General features: G+C 39.1%; 1 protein-coding gene across 1 annotated transcript; it reads left to right on the top strand.

Annotated features, from left to right (window-relative positions):
- The first annotated feature begins 5,898 nt into the window (after positions 1-5,898).
- On the top strand, positions 5,899-10,083 carry LOC110504947 (zinc finger protein ZIC 3). Its single transcript, XM_021583847.3, has 3 exons — positions 5,899-7,186; positions 8,054-8,217; positions 8,597-10,083. Exons 1-3 carry the CDS (start codon positions 6,196-6,198, stop codon positions 8,780-8,782), a joined length of 1,341 nt encoding a protein of 446 aa, XP_021439522.3. The 5' UTR covers positions 5,899-6,195; the 3' UTR covers positions 8,783-10,083.
- The last annotated feature ends 5,624 nt before the right edge of the window (positions 10,084-15,707 follow it).

The raw sequence follows: 15,707 nt of genomic DNA, 5'->3' as shown, positions 1-15,707 counted from the left end.
CAAATGGAAAAGACAATTAGGGATATCAGTTCATAGATCATAATTTTTGTGATTTAGACTATTTTGACTCTCCAGATAAAATTATAGTGTATCTGTATGTGTATCCGTGTATGTGTATCCATGTGTGTGTGTGTGTGTGTGTGTGTGTGTGTGTGTGTGTGTGTGTGTGTAACCGTGTGTTTATATGTGTGAGTGTATCTGTGTGTGTGTGTGTGTGTGTGTGTGTGTGTGTGTGTGTGTGTGTGTGTGTGTGTGTGTGTGTGTGTGTGTGTGTGTGTGTGTGTGTGTGTGTGTGTGTAACCGTGTGTATCTGTGTGTTTGTGTGTCCGTGTGTGTCTAAGACTATTCACTGGCGCTGAACTCTTGTCTTGACTTTATGAAAAATAGGTGAATTAAGAGGTTTGGGGTGAGACCATTTGCAGACAGATTGTAGCGATGAGTTAATTAGCCATGCTGATGTGAATAAAAAGGGTCAATGGTGCAAGTCTTGAACTTGTAGTAGAGTCACTTGTTCCAACCCACCGAACTGACCACAAACACCAAAGTGTACACTGTCATGTACTATCATATTGGAAATGTGTCTTTCCTATATTAAAGGCCCAGTGCAGTCAAAAGCGTGATTTTTCTGTGTTTTATACATTTTTTCACACTATGAGGTTGAAATAATACTGTGAAATTGCCCCTTTAGTGTAAGAGCTGTTTAAAAATAACTGCTTGAAATTTCTACCTATATTGGTGGGTTTTGGCCTGCCTGGTGACAGCACCGGGTGGTAAATTAGTTAATAGACCAATAAGAAAGAGAGTTGCAAACATCTCTGCTAATAACAGCTAGTTTTCAGTTTCCCCCTCCCCTCTCCCAGACAGTCAGTAGCAAAAATTACTCTTTGTTAAGAAGCTATTTTTTTCTTCTTTTTGATCATTTTAATTGAAAAAAATCACATTAGGTACTTAATTGTTACCCAGAAATAATTTGATATTGAGATAAAAACGGCTGGATTGGACCTTTAACATCTGAGTAGAACATGTAATTAGCAGTGGACAGGTTATGAACCTTGAATGACAGTTCATGAACCCTGAAAGACAATGACCGATTGATACACAAAGGTATATATTTGAGAGAAAGGTGTAATCTCTGTATCTTCAAGATAGTTTTCTTCCAAAAGCGATCTGAAAAATTAGTCCCAGAAAATGGCAGACAACAGCCAAAGCACTGCATCCCACATGATGGCTAATACAGGGAGAGATCTGGCAGATTTGTTCTGTATTCCTCCTCCATACATGACCTTTATGACCATGGCTGCCTCTGAGTAGCAGAAGGGGTTCTTGTGTCAATATCATTTGACCACTATTTATCCATGTTATAATCTGTCCCAGATGGGATGATAAATAACGAACTTGCCCACAAGTTTCTAAGAACTTTGCCTCTCTAACTATGACAAACTACAGACCGAATCCAAAAACAGACTGACTTTACTTTAATGTAAGTTGTTATAAATATGAGTACATGAACATGTAAGCACCTTTATAACAGTCCCATTGGATATTTTTTAACCTTCATTTAACTAGGCAAGTCAGTAACTAACAAATTATTATTTACAATGACGGCCTACCGGGGAACAAGGTGTTAAACTGCCTTGTCCGCTCGGGGATTCGGTCTCGCTACCTTTCGGTAATTGGCCCAACGCTCTAACCACGAGGCTACCTGCCGGCATTGTGTGTTCTAAGAGAACTCTAAGAGAAGCTCTCTCTCTCTTGGTTTTTCGCTCTGCCGATTTAGAGGTGAAAACATAGGCCTTTCCCAGAAGCTGAGAAAGTGTATTTCATACATATTTTCCAATAATGCCCTATGTCAAAACCACATATTACCATTTTCAGATTCACACCAAAATGCATGCCTAAAACAAGATTGGTCAAAACATGAGTGAACCTAAAATCATTTTAGAAATATTGCAATCGTTACAGAAAAACAACACATCCACACCATGAACCCCACCATCTATTAATTGACCCGTGTTGTTTCTAACACCAAATACGCATTTCACTTGAACTTCTTAATGTAAATAACGACAGACTAACTCAATTACTGTTGACCCTGCAAGAAATCATATTTTTCCGCGATTCAATTCAGCAATAACAATTCCTTATAGTTTACACATTTAAATGTTTGTATATAAATCAAATTCAAACGGAATCATAATCGAATATATATATTCCCTTTTGATTTGTTTACATTGATGGTGAATGATAGACAATATTTTTGTTTGGTAACCATTGGGTTAACTGTTGAAGAGGAAAGTTTACTCAATGAACTTGTCGAGGGCTACTGCACGCGCGGCTTCAGCTCAGGCACCACTACGTCAGAGAGAGAGAGGCCCAGCCATGCTAATATTGGACAACCATCGCACAAAGACATCTACATTAACCTAGAATTCGAATAGATCTCTCAAATATTTAAAATGTGAGCTATCAAATACAATGAATTGGTTTACCATGTCCAGTATGGTTTTCGTTGACAGTTTGTGCCCTTAAGACAACATTGATATAAATTGCATAGGTTATATTGTCTGGAGGATCTTTGCATCGCAAGACAATTATGAATTGAACATTATCAAGGCACTGATTGTGCAGTATATTTACCCAATTTTCTCAACTCAGAGAGCGATTTGTATAAGAAATAGTCTTGCAAGATATTAGACTACCAGAATAGTGTTTCTGCGGAAGCTCATGCGCATGCTCAGGGCAAAATATTATGAGCTCGCAACCGTTACCGAATAGGATTTTCTCGCTGAAGCTACTTGAGCTAAAAAAAAGAATCACCTTGGTAAAAAATAACTCTTAAATAAGGCAGAAAATGAATAAATAAGTTAATTACTCATTCAAATTGGGACATAACACTGTGGGCGGTTGATTAGTGAAAAAATATGATGTAGGCTGCAATCATGGAGAGATCTTAGCATATCAATTTGTCTGCAAGCAATCAAACGCAAGCAAAATGTGTCCATGCATGACAATTTTAACATTTAACATATAAATGTTTAGCTTCACCAATGCAAACGAGGGGATGAGAATAAATACTGTGTATTGTGACATCAATTATTACTTTATATATTTAAAACATTTTTAAAAAATCTATTTAAGTGTCAAAGGCCTAATAATAAGATGCTATCATGTTTCATTCAAATACACTGGAAATACAGAACCACAGTGTTGAGAAACAAAATATATTGAGGGCAAAAGACTTAGGCCTAACATTTCAATATCAGGACCTAATCTGTTAAAATTTCAACAGAAACAAGTTTTGTTATTGAAAAAAAATACTCCTCCTAATTTAATTTGTACAGAGGCAAATGTACTAGGCTACGTTTACAGTCTTATTCAACAATCCTCGAAATGTTTGAGTAGATAGCAACAACAACAAAAAGGGTGTAATCTTGTTCACGCGTCTGTGAGGCCTACACTTTGCGTGTCGGAAGTAGATTATGATTATTTTTTATATCCTGGTATTAAGTCCAGTCATCCCTATCTATGTGTGTGATCTTCAGTTTGTTACATCAACATGGCAAAATGGGATAACTTAACTTTGTTTCTTCTTGTTTATAGCACAACTAGTTGGTTCACGAAATGGGTTGTTGGAAACTCAATAGGCTATAGTAATTTCCAATAGAAGACTAATTAAATATAAAAAGGACTAACGTTTTATGTGGTTCTCTGCAAAGTTGTAGATAATGCTCGTATCTGGATCAATGTATTTGTCTGAAATTCAATAATATTAGGCCTATAGGTTGTTTTCTGCATCACATTGTGTTTGGCTCTCCGCGAGCAACAGTTGCTTTCGATTATTTGGTGAAGACAGTAACCTGTAACAACACACCAGGCATTTTCTGATGCCAAAGGTCGGTGAACCACTCTCGCCATAGACGACACTCCAAGACTCTCCTAATACTGCGGAGAACTTGGTGGCTAATCTAATTGAGCGTTCCGTTGTAGAGACAACAGTGCACGTGCTTCTCATCGTTAATCATTTTATAGTAACACCATCACTGTGAACATACCATATATAATAACCTCACCGGGTCCTTTCGTTTCAACAAACCAATAAAATATCGAAGAGGAAAAGTTAAGAAAACTTAACTGCCTGTCACTTGTGAAAGTTCACAAAGGTCGCCATAAATCTCAAGCTCTAAGACTGCAAGGCTATTCACAGTTAACTCATGTTCCCCCTCTCTCTCTCAGTGTGTGTGTGTGTGTGTGTGTGTGTGTGAGAGAGAGAGAGAGAGGGCGAGAGAGGGGGAGAGAGAGAGCGAGCGGGAGACAGAGAGGGAGGGGGACGAATGAGTGAAGAGAGACTAAAAGAGGGTTTGTGTGAGCGTGTGTAAGAGAGAGAGAGAGTGAGTGAGAGAGTGGGGAGGGAGCGAGAGAGAGAGAGAGCCCGCGCGGGAGGGAGAAAAATGAGGGAGCGGGAATCATAGTTTTCGGTTAAAAAAAATACGTTGTTGAGTTTAGGAACGCAGCTGAGATCTATCTGCTCTAAAATAAGCACACACGTTTAATTTTTATGAAAAAAATATGACTACTAGGAGTTAAACAAGGTACCACAAGAAACAACTAAAGTTAGGAATATCATAAACAAGTGTCCTGAGCTGACTTTTAAAGAAAGCCTTTAAGCACAGATTTTACACACCTCCACAGAACCCTACTTACAATTACTCCACGGTTGCTTTCCTTCAAAAGAAAAGTAACCTTGATAATTTAAATATAGCATAAATATGAAAACTCACCTTGCAATTTAAAATATAAAACAAATTATCGAAGAGGAATATGTTGTGGGAATGATTGCGGAGTGGATAAGGCCGCAAGCAGAATGGAGGACTGATTTGAAGATTTTCCTCTTTTTCTTTTTTCCGATGTCTAAAATAAAGAATGTGAACTCCTTCCTGGGACAGATTGAGGGGTAAGGGATGTGAAAGACTCGGGAGTTATAAAGCGCCGCTTGAAGCACTCAACGCGTCTCTGAACTTGATCAGATTTTATGTGTCCTGCAGCGAGTCAGCGGCAACCCTGTGAAACTCGCTCAATGGCACGCATTTTTGGCTAAGCAAAAAATCTCAGGATATTACAATTACTGCCATCTTTCTTTCTGTCTTTTATTCTTGCGACTTACACCCTATAGAGCTTTGCAAAAAAAGCCCCCCCTCCCTTCTCATGCGGCTTCAAGAAAGCCACATTTCGGATCTCTGCCAACTGCATTCATGTTCTCAGCTAATAAGAGTCAAAATGCTAAAATAAGATAGATAGATAGATAGATAGATAGATGTTGTAAACGGGAATGATTTACTGTTATCACACGTGTGTTTTGAAATACACAATGTATAACCAAACGTTACAAACGTATGCCCCCACCAAAAGGCACCAAGTAAAATGTTATCTTTTTGCCCAATGCAGAGACGATTAATTGTGATTGTTGGTTAAACAACATGCTCGTGTATGACTGAATTATTAGACATGTAAGCCATAGGCTGAAGTTAAGATAATGATTATTTTTCCTAGAGTTCTATCAGATAAACACATTTTCAGTAACTTTGTTAGGACAACCTAAAACAAACATTTGCAATGACTATTGTCCTCTGGTTATTTACAGCTTATAATAGAGATTATTCAACTTTTGAAACGGGAGATAAACAAGGGTCATGGTATTGAAGCGACAGAACGCTCGCCCGGTTACCTTACCTGCAAAATACTGCCTGCACTAACCAATCAAATTAAACCACTGAGACGAACTGCCATTTTCAATACCAAATCGTGCCAATCAACAGACATCTAGCCAATTAACTTCCTTCTTTGGCGTCACGTGCCAAAGGGGGAGCTGAGCTCTCATTGGGCGTCATAGTACTGCCTCCCGAGTTCATTTATGTGCAGGGAGTGAGTGATTGACTTTATCAGTCCAAGGACATCATTCGTCTGGAAAGGGGGGGAAGTTTGATCATCTTTTTCACGGATCCCAGTTACGGGAGTTTCTCTCTGCTGTGTAAGCGAAGGATTGTTTTTTCGTTGTTTTGCCTTTCTACTTTTAAATTCTTATTTGCCGTTTCAACGCACTGAAATCGGGTTCCCGTTATTCGAGGTTAGAGTGAGCTCCACTAACCTGGAGTTTCAGTTGAATTTTATTTTATTTCGTTATAAGTTCGCTTGAGCCCAATGACTATGCTCCTTGACAGCGGTCCGCAGTTCCCATCGCTAGGAGTGGGAGGTTTCGGAACACCGCGACACCATGAGATAGGGAACAGAGACCCAGGTTTGGGACTCAACCCCTTCGCTGATTCATCCCACTCCGCAGCTTTCAAACTCAGCCCTGTGGCTCACGATATAGCCTCCAGCCAGACTTCAGCTTTTACCCCGCAAGCCAGTGGATACGCAGCTGCCCTGGGACACCATCATGGCGGACAGGTGGGTTCGTACGGCGGTGGACCGTTCAATTCAACCCGGGACTTTCTATTCAGAAACCGTGGCGTTGGAGAGTCCGCTGCATCGAGTGCCCAGCATGGGATCTTTGCCGCTTCTGCGGGGAGCCTGCATGGACCCCCTGGAATCTCCGATAACCCAGGACATCTGTTGTTTTCAGGGCTTCATGACCAGGGCGTGAGCCATACTTCACCAAGCGGACATGTAGTCAACAGTCAAATGCATCTTGGTTTACGCGGGGACATTTTTGGAAGACCCGACCCATACCGTCCGGTCGCCAGCCCTCGGACAGACCCCTACGGCGCTCAGCTCCACAACTACAACCACCCAATGGGGATGAATATGGGGATGAATGTGCCGACACACCACGGTCCTGGGGCCTTCTTTAGATACATGAGGCAACCCATAAAGCAAGAAATGTCGTGTAAATGGATAGATGAGAACCAGATGAACCGACCCAAAAAGACTTGTGAAAGGACTTTCAGCACAATGCACGAGATGGTGACGCACGTCTCCATGGAACACGTTGGCGGCCCCGAGCAAAGTAACCACATTTGCTTTTGGGAGGATTGCCCGAGAGAGGGGAAATCATTTAAGGCCAAGTACAAACTCGTGAACCACATTCGAGTGCACACTGGAGAGAAACCCTTCCCCTGTCCATTCCCTGGTTGTGGAAAAATATTCGCCAGGTCTGAAAATTTGAAAATTCACAAAAGAACACACACAGGTAATTCACTTTTCTCATGTTTTCTGACAAAAACCACACGTTTACGTTGACTATCCATAGACCGCTATTTTATTTTTGCAGTAGGCATATTGCATGGGAAAGAGAATAGGCATATTGTGGAGAGATTGTTGCATTTTATAACTTAATGCTCGAGAGAAGGCCGCAATTGGTTTGTAGTTTATACTGGGATATATAATAAATACATTGGAACGAAAATACCCATAATATTATTTTATGCACTGAAGATTGCATTTGTTGAAGGATCGGATAGTCTAATTTAAGCCTATCTCAAGATATATTAAATGTGCATATTTTGACGTTGGCATGTGTGGACATATTTCTCGATTAGAGAAGCTATTCTGCACGCTCTCGAGGTGTTGATCGAGTTGTGTGTGTATTAAGGGAGAGGCGGACACATACTTTCTCAAAACGAGTGTGAGTGAAGAAGCCTAAACTACACTACGATGGACTCCCTCGGTGCATGGTTTTGTGTGAGTCTGAACAATTGGCCCGGTTACTCTCTCTCTTGTTTTACTAGGCTGGGCTATAGGCTACTACTCCATCCTACACATCAGTGCAGCAGTTGGGTATTAGCATTGTAGCCTAGGTAAACACACTACGACAAAGCATACAACCGTTGCCTAATATCAAAGTACATACTACATCAAACCCCTACAATAGCATTCGCTGATCCATGTTTGTGCACGTTTATCTGTATCCTAAACATGTAGGCCTGTATTGAACACATGCTATTGCTATTCACAGGGCAAACGTCATCAACGGTGAACATATGCATATGTCGTGGTGGGAGGCTAATCAATCTACTTTGTATAGGGGTTAACGAATTGTGTTTATTCCATCTTGCAGGTGAGAAGCCGTTCAAGTGCGAATTTGACGGCTGCGACAGACGCTTCGCCAACAGCAGTGACAGGAAAAAGCACATGCACGTGCATACTTCTGACAAGCCATACATCTGCAAAGTGTGCGACAAGTCCTACACGCACCCCAGCTCTCTCAGGAAACACATGAAGGTAATTACCGTGTCAATTACACCTTAAACACATTCATCCATTGACCCAGACTGGCTAATCAAAGCATCAGCCCCGAAACAGAATCACACTCAGCTGAAAGTTTTCACTGCGTTTTCAATAGGTTGGAGTGTAGCATAATGTTCATTTCCCAAATATTACTACTTACTTGGAGGCTAAGTTTAAGAAGCAAATTACGCTGCAAACCTTCAATGTAATTGCAATTTGATAGATCAAAGGGTCAATTGTAAATTTACTTATGTTGAGTGTTTATCAGTGTGTAACATTTTCAACGTTCTTCTTCAAGCTATAGGCCTATAGATATATCAATATAATAGCAACTCCTCATGTATTTTTTAAATTATTATTAATATTATTACAGGTACACGAGTCTCAATGTTCTGAGTCCTCTCCAGCAGCAAGTTCTGGATATGAGTCGTCCACACCACCAGTTCTGGTGTCAGCGAACACTGAAGACCCAACAAAAACACCACCGTCAGCCGTTCAAAACACATCTGGGCACAGCGATGCAGGACTGCCACCCAACTTTAATGAATGGTACGTTTGAAGTCAGAAGCAAGCTCTCAATGTGGACAAAGAGGTTTTAAGGAAACCTTAAAAAGTACTCACACCAAGGTGTACACAAAATGGGATTGGAACAACACGAGGAGATGAGAGCAAGCCAGCAGCAGCAGGCCTCGTCCTTTCTCAGGATTCGAAATGTGACTTTTATTCCGAGTTCGAAGAGAACAAATAAATCATAAATAATGAAATAATACTTTCTAAGAATAAAAAAACATGTTTTTCCCCCTTTTTTAGTTTACAGATTTCAGATAATTATTTTATTTTTCATTGTATGTATTTTCTCAAATTTTTATTTAAAAAAATAATGGAGAAGGAAGAATATTTCACGGTGTTTTATATAATGGTGACACACTACTGTCGCCTTTCAATTGATTGTTAAAAATTCAGACAGTCTTAAGAAACGTGCCAAAGTCTTTGTCTTGAACTTGAACAAAAAATAAATAATAAATAAATATATACTCGTGAATGTATTTCCTTGTTTGATGGGGTCGAATTGTCAATGTCTGTTTTCAGGTGGAGAAATGTGGTATTAGGTTACGATTGTTACCGTTAAATATAACGTTGCCTTTGTTAATAACGTTGTAAATACATATTCATGATGCCATATTTATCAATTTGTAATTTAATTATGGATATAAGTTCTAAAACTTAAAATGATATTTATGAAAATGTTTTCTAACAAGACTGTACAGTTTTGGGTCATAACCAGCTAGCATTAAACAACTATGATCAACTATAAAGCTCCAATATTGCGATTGTATCTTTTTTTAACCAATACATGTGTCTTATTTGGATCTAAGATATCGTCTATATAAATGTTATGGATTTGTCTATATGATGCTGATTTTTCCATCACTTATTGTTTAACTTGTGAGACCATTGACATGTAAATCATCAATTCTGTAAATCTGAATTGTAATCAATTGAGTTGGCAAACTATATAAAACGGTTCTGTCGTATCTTTTTGGTCAAATTATCTTTTTTTGTGTATTTGACTTTTATAGAATCAGAGAGTAGAGTTCATATGTAGCATGATTTCTGATTCGAAAGATCCATCAGCCATTGACAGATAGTAGTTCACTAGTTCATTCACGAATTCCACACCAAGGTGACAATATTTGGAGTATTTCAAATTCGGGTCAAATACCCAAACATATGAGCCAGTATGGCATTCCTTTATAGTTCCAACAATGTCTTTGTGCAAGTATGTTTAAATGTGTGCATCGGCAACAATGAAACTGTCACAACACAGTATCTTCAAAATAAAAGTTTTTTTGTCTGTCAGCTTGCATTGTTTTAAATGTAATTATTCTGTGAAACTAAGCGTGTTATTTGTTATAAGTACTGTGGTGTTGCATATAGAGCAGTTTGATTATACGTTTGCTTGTTTTGTGTGAATAACCTGTCGAGAAAACCTTTTTGTGTGAATTAAGTCTAAGGAACACTAATAGTTATAGGCTATGTGGGGTGAGGAAAATATGTTCAGTGGCACAAAGAGTTACAGCATTGCATTGTAACCTATTTTCAAGAATTTAATCTTATGCATACCACAAAATATATTGTGCATATGAGAACGATTTCAGACCACCAGCACTACTTTTAAAACAAAATGTAAAAACAGTACCTCGTAAGTGACAGTGATATATAAAATACGTTTATTTAAATAATTTAAGGAATATATGTTTTATATACTATTTTCTATACATTAATTTAAAATAAATACTTTTTTCTTATTTCCACAACCCTTATGCCCCATGCCCTGAAGTCGGAGCACATTTCTGACTTAGAAACGCAGCTAGAATGTGATGTTGTAACACTTTCTGGGAGAAATGGGTCACACTCCAAGTTATTCCTGAAAAGCAAATGTTTTACTGATGAACTGTGTCACTGTGCCACAATCGAGGCAAACGATGATACAACAGCGAGCCTATTCCTTATTTAGCGGGAAGAGACAAAGGTTCATTGTACAATTTAAAGTAGGCTATCGTTTGTTGGTTTGTTTGTTTTACCAACTATTTATGAAGAAATGTGAACAAACATTTGAATGAAATAAAAATAAATAATTAAAACTAACGAACTGTGACGTTTATCATTTTTTGTCATTGTTGTATTAGCTTATACTCTCTGCTAAGATCATATAGAAATTACATTTGTCTGTGCGAGTCGGCACTTCACTTGAACTTGACACTGAGGAAGGCGCCATTTTAGCATCTTGTTTCTGGGAAGATGGACTGGAAAAGTTATCGACTGTAAGCTACTTGGTGCTTTCTAGAAGGAGGTGCGATTGGGCGAAACATACGCCATGTGTGAATGAAAGTGCCACTTAAATGGGATCACAACGTGAGAACTATCAAACTAACAACTACTAAAAAGTAAGCCAAGAGAGTGAGGCAAATGAGGACATGAATTAGCAGCAAAGTATCGTCATACAGCCTATTAGGCTACCCAGGCTGCCAAAAGTAACCACTGAGCATCACGGCAGTCGTTCCACGCATGCGTGCTGAGAGCTGCTGCCAATGTATGGGCCACTACAGCGGGAAATAGTTTTGAGAAACGTTGTTGTAGCATATCATCGAGTAGTCTCATGAAATATTAATTGTATGTAGGCTACTCTACAAATATAAAATAATATCAAACTATCAAGCACAAAGTTAATTAAAATAAGTCATAATGCTAAACAATTGACATGCATTAGCCTAGCAAAAATCCTAGAAAAAATATGTTTCCCAACTGTTCGGCTAATCCTCAGCAATCATGGGGGAGACAGAAGCCTATCAAGTTTGAATTAGGATTTAACTTTACTCAGTGATGATTATAGGCTATGATTGTACATTCATGTTGTATAGCTATAAGACTTCGTATTTACTACACAATATCTTTAGACCTACCCCCAAAGACTCTATACCCCCACTTCCAACCCTGCCCTACCCCCATCTTCAAATATAAACAGATTTAAGAATGTATTCAAATTCCGTTTTCCATCCTCTTGCACAAGCGCGCTCTTGTATTTCACCAGGACATTTTTTCTTCTTACCCATGCAGTTCAAGTTCTTTCTAGCGGACCCCATGACGTCAAAAAAATGGGATAGGCTTTCCCTACGAGTGGCTCTGTGAAACAACGCTCACGAAAGCAAAGCCACGCATTGATGATGGCATATCGGAAGAAAATACTAAATAATACCTTATTCAGACGAATACAACCTAATACAAGCTGATAACTCCTAGCATAATCGTGTTTTGAGATGATGAGAAAACTGGGTGTAGGCCTATATTCACAAGAAAAACATGAAAGGCTCCTTTTTGGGGACTCAATGGGATTAGAAAGCGCTGGTAGTCACATGGTATGAGATGGGTAGCGGTTGTCTGACAGTGGTGTTTGTGAATACAGTAGTAGGCTCTATGTATGTGAATAGCATTAACATGAAGTGTTCATTCATCTTGACATATGGACGGGGATATATTTGGAACCATGGAACAGCTTTGACACCACACACATTCATCTATCCACGATTCTGGCGCTCAGAGTCACATATGTGCTCTCATCATATCTGGAGTAGCCTATAGTCATCTATATTCAAACCTATATCATCATCTATAATCAAATCTCTTCCCAACTGGCAAAGTCCGCATACATTTTTACGGGTTTAGCACGTTTACATGCACACTACTAATTCGATATTACATTGATTATGGCACAAGGCCGAGTATGGCAATGGTCGTGTAAACACATTACTTTGTTTATCTTAATCGGCGTGAAGTCAAAATCGAAATAAGCATACGCGGATTAAAACACCTGGTTTTCTGAGCAATCTTTCAAATTATTAGAACATGTAAACAAACACCTTAATCGGCGTTTCAGTGGTGTAACTGTTCTACGCATGTGCTAGCACCAGCGGAGCGAGCCTCCCTCTTCAGCGTGAGTGAAGTGAGTTCGAAACAACTGAATGCATGCGTTTTAGAAGTCGTTTTCACATACAAACTTTATATGTGCAAACTCAACATGAAATATGCTTCCCAAAAAATTATATGGTGGCTGTGGTAGAACGTTTATTTTGATTGGCGTTTTTCTGCATTTATCAGAGTGCCATCAGGTCGCCTGATTTCAGATGTGTCCATGTAAACAGGATTATTAGGGAAGTTCTTCTTCTTGCGAAGCATGTAAACGTTTTCATTGAACTATTATATTAACCTGACTAACCATAATGGCATTATTGTGTGCATGAAACCATTGTTTGACAAAACGACGAATTACATTTAACTAAAATAATCATGTAATTGCCCACTAAATAGTAAATTATTTATTAGGCTAACTAAGCTCTTATTGAGTGATCCTGTTGAACATGAATAAAAACAACAATACAACAACATGTTGTGTTAAAACTTTGAAAAGTCTTCCGTTTATAATTTTACAAAACAAAAAATGTTCTCATAACGTTTCTTAAACTTCTCAAGTCAGTGGAAACATTCATTGTATTTTGACAGATACAAGCAGGTTCCGAACGAACATGCGTAATTAGCTCGTTATAACCTCCGTCGGGTTTAGTACTAGTTTTAAATGCTACACATTGCAACAATCAAGGTAACACTTAATAATATCCTTAGCATTTGCATACAGACTAACAATCATCAGCGAATTACCTAACTATGCACGACCATCATTATGACCTGTTTATCAATTACTGATGCTTATTTTCCCTGAAGATCGAAGCCTGTTGAATATGCATAAGTATTCACTGAGCAAGGTAATCCAGGATGTGTGCCGTTAACTATTTTTTTCGGAGGTGTGACATGGCTATTGTGATGGTAACGCGGAGGCACAATGGCATTGTTATTGACGTCAATGTTTCGTTGACTATTTAGAAATACTTACATTTGCATTTGATTGAAGTTATCGGAAAACATTTCAATTGCAATGTTAAGTCAGTGCTTTTAGTAATGGGAAACTATTTGCATGTTACAGAACATTCATTACATCTATACAGGTATTCTTGAAAGCAAACTGTCACTTGAAACGATTCAGAACAGCATACACACCAACAGTAGGTCTGTACTTTCACACGCACATACAACCACATTTACCATAGGCCTACGTCAATGCTTGACGTTTATGCAGATAAGATTTTAGCTTGACCAGCTCCATATAAAACAGATACACAAAATAAAGGAAAAACTCATTTAACTTTCTGTTGACCCTCTCATTGATGGTGTCATCATACCGTCATTAAATTCAATATTTCAATTACGCCCCAAAATAATATTTCCATTGCAAAATAGGCGCAAAACGTATGATTATCAATTAGGTTGTCCAACTGTAGACAGTCTTAATTCCCGAACATCTGGGAGGGTGTCAGAGTCTTGATGACTTCCCCTTCCGCGCAGGCCTGGGAGTCACAGCTAACAGGTCCCCGGAGTGGAAGTTGAAGCGCTCTACTCGGCAAAGCAGATGTTCAGCTATGTATATGGTGAAGTGCGTTTGTCTTTTGACAGATATATTTTCAACACTTTTGAGAGGTGCTAAGTGAGCAACTGACAATTTTTATACGTGCTATGCCATCGCCGAAAACCACTCCAAACCGAATTACCCCGGTGCCCCGTTACTCATCATCTGAAGAAGTCTCCGGTGGGAGAGAGGCCAATATTCTGCCTGATCTCTCATATGATTTCGAATAGACTGGTAATTACATTTAATTATTGAATATGGTTATGCACACCACACGTTTTTTTCTCCCTCAGCCTATACAATCAATAAGCCTAACAACAAGCTAAAGATAGCCTGCAGGCCTAATCATTATGCCCTGTTGAAAATGCCATACCCGCTTCTCCATCACTCTCCCATATTTTTACGGATATGTCAGATCTTGCCAGTTGTCTTAAACGAATCTCGTGATTTTGATTGAGCTTAGCTCAGGTTGTAAAGCAGGTCTGATCTTTGCAAAAAAAAATGATAGTTGTCAGCTGTTGTCTAAACCCGCATGGGACAAAGTTGTGTTTCAACAAAGTTTGCACCTGAAAGCCGCACGTCTTTTGTTTTTAGGCAGCAAGGATACCCCACTGTGGCAGTGTCCCGCCTAGGGGAATGGGTAACAGCAGATCTCTGCCCTCCCGCCTACCTCGGCTTTTAAAAATGAATATCTAGGACAATGCTTGTTAATGTCTTTCATTTGAAACGGTGAATTGGAAGTGGGGGTTCCAAAGTCTCCATTAAGACCTGGAAATACAGCCAACGGCCCAACGCAACTTTCACGCGAGTTAGAGGATGTTTGAATGGGAAGATTACAGTCAACGATTTGGGCAATGGAAATGTAGGACATAGCTGTCAACATGCCTACTGGCGCGCGCCCACCACCGTTCCAGTTACGCAATGTGGAGCACCACACGTTCAACGCAATTTCCCGCGGGGTTTTAAGATTATGAACATGATGAGGCGGCACAATTCGCTCTTCACGAACTGACTAATGAGTTAACTCAATTTCAATTAAAAAAAGAATGAACATATGAATGTGCGAAAATAATTATATCCAAACTATGACACAGAATATCAAGGAATGTGAGAAATAACCACCGATCTAATACACTTTACATTTTTGTCATGGAGCTGTCAATCAGAGCAAAACTGCTTCAAGACAGCTGGAACTATGGTTGGATAATAGTTTCGTGCAATATGCCCAATAGTTTTTGCGCATTCCATGCAGTTGTATCTCTATCCGGTTAGTCCAGTAGATGCATATGTCTGCTCTGCTAGATAGCCTTTCCCCACTGTTCAATTCCTATCACATAACATAACAGACTGTAAAACAGACTGGTTTGGATCAGACATTCTTTATCGTTCTTTCAACATGCAATACTGGCGTCTTCTATGAAAACAAGCATTTTAAGAACTTTAAACCTCTACAATATGTCTGACACAT

Source organism: Oncorhynchus mykiss, chromosome 25 (assembly GCF_057628025.1).
Source record: "Oncorhynchus mykiss isolate SJ-2025 chromosome 25, ASM5762802v1, whole genome shotgun sequence".
In the NCBI taxonomy this organism is placed as follows: Eukaryota; Metazoa; Chordata; class Actinopteri; order Salmoniformes; family Salmonidae; genus Oncorhynchus; species Oncorhynchus mykiss.
This window is presented reverse-complemented; position numbering and strand designations above follow the sequence as displayed.